Source organism: Auxenochlorella protothecoides (genome assembly GCF_000733215.1).
Source record: "Auxenochlorella protothecoides strain 0710 unplaced genomic scaffold scaffold24, whole genome shotgun sequence".
NCBI classification, from domain to species: Eukaryota; Viridiplantae; Chlorophyta; class Trebouxiophyceae; order Chlorellales; family Chlorellaceae; genus Auxenochlorella; species Auxenochlorella protothecoides.
Window position 1 is genome coordinate 1 of NW_011934249.1, and position 6,016 is coordinate 6,016.

Genomic DNA, 6,016 nt, shown 5'->3' on the forward strand with positions numbered 1-6,016 from the left:
GCATAATTTGTTGATCGTCACTCTAGAGTGGGCAGCAATGACTTGCTCAGTGCCCGGTCAATTTAACGAGACTCTTTGTACCTTCTGTGTGGCTGTGTACACTATGAGTCGCCCAGTGTAAGTTTGCCTGCCCAAACCAGATCGGCTGTGCTGTGATTCTAAGACCGTATGGTCCCCCATCTGCGGGAGACCTGCTCAATGTTCAGCAAAACTAAAACCTCTGACACTTGATGGCATAACACGAAAGTTTCTGCCCCAGGGTTTATTTTCACAACACTGCTGGCAAATCAGTAACTTTTGAGTTTCCAAAAAGGTGGTGTTGAATAACACCAGTGGGGTTGGTGGGTCGAGGCCGACCGCTTAGGCGGAGGTGAACTTGGTCACGGCCTTGGTGCCCTCGGACACGGCGTGCTTGGCAAGCTCGCCGGGCAGCACCAGGCGCACGGCGGTCTGGATCTCGCGGCTGGTCAGCGTGGGCTTCTTGTTCACGCGGGACAGCTGGGAGGCCTGGGTGGCGATCTTGTCGAACTGGTCCACGATGAACGAGTTCAGGATGGTGATGGCCTTGGAGGAGATGCCGGTGTCGGGGTGGACCTGCTTGAGCACCTTGAAGATGTAGAGCTTGTAGCTCTCCACGCTCTTCTTGCTGGTCTTCTTCTTGTCGCCCGCGGGCTTCTTCGCCGCGACGGGCTTCTTGGCCGACACGGGCTTCTTGCTGGCGACGGGAGCCATTTTTGGAGTTTTGGTTGCTGGTTGAGGAATAAGGCAGGGGAACTTGAAGGTTTGGTGTTTCAATAGACTGTCTTCGTGGATATATACCAACGTCGTTGCACACCTATCCGTGCGTCAGGACTTGAAATGACCCACCGGATCGGTCTGCGCGACCAAAAAGTAACAACGCGCTCGGAGTATAAAGGCGAAGGACATTGACCAACCAGAACACAAAATCCTCCCGATCCCAAAGTCTTCAATCTCCCCACACACCAAAAACTCTGCAATCATGTCTGGACGCGGCAAGGGAAAGACCTCCGGCAGCAAGGCCGTGAGCAAGTCCTCCAAGGCGGGCCTGCAGTTCCCCGTCGGGCGTATCGCCCGCTACCTGAAGAACGGCCGCTACGCTGGTGAGTGCATGTGTCGTTGGTTCATTCTGTCCGAGATACAGACTTGCAAGTTGTCCGTTATTGACCCTCCTACCCCTCCGCTCCAATCACAGAGCGCATCGGTGCCGGTGCCCCCGTGTACCTGGCAGCTGTCCTGGAGTACCTGGCGGCCGAGGTGCTCGAGCTGGCCGGCAACGCCGCTCGCGACAACAAGAAGACCCGCATCGTGCCCCGCCACATCCAGCTGGCGGTCCGCAACGACGAGGAGCTGTCCAAGCTGCTCGCCGGCGTGACCATCGCCGAGGGCGGTGTGCTCCCCAACATCCAGTCGGTGCTCCTGCCCAAGAAGACCGGCAAGAAGGACGAGTAAATCGTCTCCTCCACCACACAATCCACCTGGTGTTATTCAACACCACCTCTCTTGGAAAGAAGGCAAACCTTGTGCTGTGCTCTACAAGGAAGAATTCTTGGGTCTGGGAATCTAGATGCAAAGAATGTTCAATGGAATGCCTGCACATCAGGAAGGCTGCAAGGCCTGGTCCGGAACTGTGTCATTCGACTTTTCAGAATAGCCATGCAAAGTGGCTCCTGTGCTCTCGGCCGGGACTGGGATTCCCCCTAAGTCCAAGGTGTGGAAGGAAGCCACCACCAGTTGCTGCCTGAAATCTGCAGTTGTAGAGGAACGGGGGCAGGACAGATGACGGAAGGGCTCTGGATGGGCGCCCTGTCAACGAGCCTCCAACCACGATGAGCTGTGATCACATCCCAACATACCTTGAAGCAGCAGCATGAAGAGGGCAGACGTCTCTAGCTTGAACTCATCCCAGGGGTCTCGGCGAGAGAAGGCGCGGACCATGGCGGCGGCGGCCAGGGTCTCCATGTTCTGTGTGGTGGGGCATGCTTGGTAGAGTTGGGGGAGTGGTCGGTCCCGAGGCAGTTCCCTGTCAGCATGTATCCCGCCAGCGCCATGTGCGAACATCTTCCCCCTTTCCACCTTCAGGAAGTCGGCCCACAGGCTGTCTATGCACGCCAGGGCCGCAGCCCTCAGGGCGAGCAGCGAGGCCTCCTCCGCCTCCTCCCGGCTGGCGCCCAGGAACCGCGCAAGGGCGCGCTGGCACAGCGCACGGTGCGCATGCTGCGCCATGATCAGCTGCGTCAGCAGCCAGGCGTGCAGCCGGTCGGCGTCCGACTCAGGCGGGGCGGTGGGCAGCTGCGCCGCTTGGGCGGCCTGCACAAGGGAGGCACCAGTTCGACTGTGGATGGGCGCCTCGTGATCTGAGCGTACCTCGACAGTGAGCAGGGGTGGAACCCTCTTGCCTGTGTTTGAGCATCTCCTCTGTGAAGCAGCCAGCCAACCACGGACTGCACCCAAGCACTGACGCGCCGACACCCCATGCCCCATCCCCCAACACACACCCTCCTACCCGCTGGCGGATGGAGCGCGTCAGGGGCACGCCTGCATCCAGAGGGAACGGCAGCTCCTGGTTGCCCTGCAGGGCCAGTTTCAGGGATTCCACCAGGTCGTGCGGGAACAGGTTGAGGGCCACGCGGTACAAGCCCGTGCTGCATGTGTCGTTGGTTCATTCTGTCCGAGATACAGACTTGCAAGTTGTCCGTTATTGACCCTCCTACCCCTCCGCTCCTATCACAGAGCGCATCGGTGCCGGTGCCCCCGTGTACCTGGCAGCTGTCCTGGAGTACCTGGCGGCCGAGGTGCTCGAGCTGGCCGGCAACGCCGCTCGCGACAACAAGAAGACCCGCATCGTGCCCCGCCACATCCAGCTGGCGGTCCGCAACGACGAGGAGCTGTCCAAGCTGCTCGCCGGCGTGACCATCGCCGAGGGCGGTGTGCTCCCCAACATCCAGTCGGTGCTCCTGCCCAAGAAGACCGGCAAGAAGGACGAGTAAATCGTTTCCTCCACCACACAATCCACCTGGTGTTATTCAACACCACCTCTCTTGGAAAGAAGGCAAACCTTGTGCTGTGCTCTACAAGGAAGAATTCTTGGGTCTGGGAATCTAGATGCAAAGAATGTTCAATGGTATGCCTGCACATCAGGAAGGCTGCAAGGCCTGGTCCGGAACTGTGTCATTCGACTTTTCAGAATAGCCATGCAAAGTGGCTCCTGTGCTCTCGGCCGGGACTGGGATTCCCCCTAAGTCCAAGGTGTGGAAGGAAGCCACCACCAGTTGCTGCCTGAAATCTGCAGTTGTAGAGGAACGGGGGCAGGACAGATGACGGAAGGGCTCTGGATGGGCGCCCTGTCAACGAGCCTCCAACCACGATGAGCTGTGATCACATCCCAACATACCTTGAAGCAGCAGCATGAAGAGGGCAGACGTCTCTAGCTTGAACTCATCCCAGGGGTCTCGGCGAGAGAAGGCGCGGACCATGGCGGCGGCGGCCAGGGTCTCCATGTTCTGTGTGGTGGGGCATGCTTGGTAGAGTTGGGGGAGTGGTCGGTCCCGAGGCAGTTCCCTGTCAGCATGTATCCCGCCAGCGCCATGTGCGAACATCTTCCCCCTTTCCACCTTCAGGAAGTCGGCCCACAGGCTGTCTATGCACGCCAGGGCCGCAGCCCTCAGGGCGAGCAGCGAGGCCTCCTCCGCCTCCTCCCGGCTGGCGCCCAGGAACCGCGCAAGGGCGCGCTGGCACAGCGCACGGTGCGCATGCTGCGCCATGATCAGCTGCGTCAGCAGCCAGGCGTGCAGCCGGTCGGCGTCCGACTCAGGCGGGGCGGTGGGCAGCTGCGCCGCTTGGGCGGCCTGCACAAGGGAGGCACCAGTTCGACTGTGGATGGGCGCCTCGTGATCTGAGCGTACCTCGACAGTGAGCAGGGGTGGAACCCTCTTGCCTGTGTTTGAGCATCTCCTCTGTGAAGCAGCCAGCCAACCACGGACTGCACCCAAGCACTGACGCGCCGACACCCCATGCCCCATCCCCCAACACACACCCTCCTACCCGCTGGCGGATGGAGCGCGTCAGGGGCACGCCTGCATCCAGAGGGAACGGCAGCTCCTGGTTGCCCTGCAGGGCCAGTTTCAGGGATTCCACCAGGTCGTGCGGGAACAGGTTGAGGGCCACGCGGTACAAGCCCGTGCGGGGGTCCAGCCGCCCCTCGTTCTCCGCATCTTTGGGTGCGTGGGAGGGGAGAGGTGGAGTTTAGGGACTTGAAGGCCCCGTGCACGGCGTTGGGTGGCAATGCAGCGGCCCAGGCCGGCGCAGTCCCTTGCCAGGTGACGCTCCCCTGTTTCCCCACCCTTCACAACAGGCCCCAGCATCCTCTCCTCAATACAGGCCTCACCGTGGAATCTGGCCTGCTGGTCGGCCAGGCTGGGGCTGGGGTCGCCGTTGACGGCGCCCTGGATGGCAGCCAGGAGGCCCTCCAGGTCCCACTCGCCGCCGCCCGGAGAGCCGCGCGCCTCGATGCCAAAGGCGCGCATGGCGTCCCTGACAAAGTCGGCGCAGTACCCCCTCGTGAAGACGCCCAGGCCCTCCGCGTCGGCCTCCAGCAGCGCCCGCCGGATGCTGTACACGTGGCGCCGGTAGGGGTCCACCACTGCGTCACGCTTTCTTTCCTGCTGCAGCCCTGCACGGTGGGAAGGGGCAAGGAAGGGGGCATGGGCATGGGCCAGAGGGCATTGAAGCGCCTCACTCCCACCCGTCACATGCAGTGCGTCATTGCCGCACATCCCGGCCATTCACCAAACTTCCGCGCCACCATGGACTCCCCCTCAGGCCCCCCCCCTTTCCCCTCATCCTCCCCCTCCCCACTCACGCATGCGCACGTCGTGGTCGTACCGCTGCTGTACGCCCCCCACCAGCATCCGCCCTGTGGGCTGCTGCTCGTACAGCAACGACTCGTCGCCCAGCCTGGTGACGGCCGAGGAAAGCGTGGAGCCCAGGTACATCTCCAGCATGCGGTCGCCCAGGTGCGAGAGGTAGAAGGAGTCGCCCGGGTCACCCTGCCTGTAGTTAGGGGTGAGGGGGGTGAAAGGAGGGGGGATATAAAGAGAGGGAATCGAGGCTCCACAGGGTCGGGTCCCTCGTGACGCTTCCCGCAGCGCATGTGTGGGGCTGCACAGAGACACAGCCCAAGCCATGAACCCGGTGAGGAGGCCGTGCAGTCGCGCAAGGCCCAACTCCAACGCAATCCAGCAAGCACCCTGGCCTCCCCACTGCAGCCGCCCCCATCCACTCCCCAGCCTCCTCACCTGCCCGCTCGACCCCGCAGCTGGGCCTCGCTCCGGGTGGGCGCCACGGAGGCGATGAGGACGCGCAGGCCGCCCGCCGCCCTGACGCGCAGGTTCTGCTCCCTGCACCGGCCGTCAAACCAGAGCCAGAGGAGGAGGGCGGCGGCGCGCAGCGCGGGGCGCGCCGCCGCCGGCGCGTCGGGGGCCTCGTTGGGTGCGACCTCAGGGGTCCAATCCGCCTCGCCAGCCAGCAGCCGCAAGGCGGCGGCCAGCACCTCCCCCTCAGCCGCCCCGTCCCCGCCGTTTGGACCCGAGCCGCCCGTCTGCGCCAGCAGGAGGTGGGAGCGCAGGACCTCCACCTCCTCCAGCAGCCCGGACAGCCAGTCCGTGGCGGCCGCGGGCGCGAGGCCGCCAGACCCCGGGGCGGCCCCCACCTCTCGCAGCGCGGTCTCCAGCGCGACATACACGGGGGCGGGCAGGCCGGCGCGCATGGCCTGCATGCTGTGGAACACAGGAGACAGGCCCTCCAGGGGTGGCCTGGGGATCCAGGCGGCCAGGCCCTCGGTGCCTGCGGCGGTTGGGAGGGTGGGGGTTTAAGCGAGGGGGTGCGGGGGTTGGGGATGGGAAAGTAAGGACAGGGGGCCATGGGGAAATGGGGCAAGAGTGAGCTCCAGTGCGAGTGAGGGTCGGCGTCTGGCGATCCAGTACATCCACCCCCCCGC

General features: G+C 63.3%; 5 protein-coding genes across 5 annotated transcripts in view; 2 read left to right on the forward strand and 3 right to left on the reverse strand.

The window, feature by feature from the left end:
* Nucleotides 1-360: 360 nt before the first annotated feature.
* On the reverse strand, nt 361-732 carry F751_2429 (Histone H2B.5; the record flags this gene model as incomplete). Its single annotated transcript, XM_011400181.1, has 1 exon — nt 361-732. One exon carries the CDS (start codon nt 730-732, stop codon nt 361-363), a length of 372 nt encoding a protein of 123 aa, XP_011398483.1.
* Nucleotides 733-1,000: 268 nt separating this feature from the next.
* On the forward strand, nt 1,001-1,470 carry F751_2430 (Histone H2A; the record flags this gene model as incomplete). Its single annotated transcript, XM_011400182.1, has 2 exons — nt 1,001-1,121; nt 1,214-1,470. The coding sequence occupies 2 exons, from the start codon at nt 1,001-1,003 to the stop codon at nt 1,468-1,470; spliced, it is 378 nt and encodes a 125-aa protein (XP_011398484.1).
* A 147-nt stretch (nt 1,471-1,617) lies between these two features.
* On the reverse strand, nt 1,618-2,244 carry F751_2431 (hypothetical protein; the record flags this gene model as incomplete). The annotated part of the gene is made up of 2 exons (XM_011400183.1): nt 1,618-1,766; nt 1,875-2,244. 2 exons carry the CDS (start codon nt 2,242-2,244, stop codon nt 1,618-1,620), a joined length of 519 nt encoding a protein of 172 aa, XP_011398485.1.
* A 290-nt stretch (nt 2,245-2,534) lies between these two features.
* F751_2432 (Histone H2A, gonadal) lies at nt 2,535-3,008 on the forward strand (the record flags this gene model as incomplete). The annotated part of the gene is made up of 2 exons (XM_011400184.1): nt 2,535-2,543; nt 2,754-3,008. The coding sequence occupies 2 exons, from the start codon at nt 2,535-2,537 to the stop codon at nt 3,006-3,008; spliced, it is 264 nt and encodes an 87-aa protein (XP_011398486.1).
* Nucleotides 3,009-3,155: 147 nt separating this feature from the next.
* The window catches only part of F751_2433 (Protein translocase subunit SecA), a gene marked incomplete at both ends in the record, with an annotated part of 7,365 nt that continues 4,504 nt past the window's right edge, over nt 3,156-6,016 (reverse strand). Inside the window, 7 exons of the mRNA XM_011400185.1 lie at nt 3,156-3,304; nt 3,413-3,521; nt 3,633-3,866; nt 4,063-4,232; nt 4,406-4,690; nt 4,880-5,070; nt 5,316-5,854. Of these exons, the coding sequence (XP_011398487.1) occupies nt 3,156-3,304; nt 3,413-3,521; nt 3,633-3,866; nt 4,063-4,232; nt 4,406-4,690; nt 4,880-5,070; nt 5,316-5,854 (1,677 nt within the window). The remainder of the gene's footprint in view (nt 3,305-3,412; nt 3,522-3,632; nt 3,867-4,062; nt 4,233-4,405; nt 4,691-4,879; nt 5,071-5,315; nt 5,855-6,016) is intronic.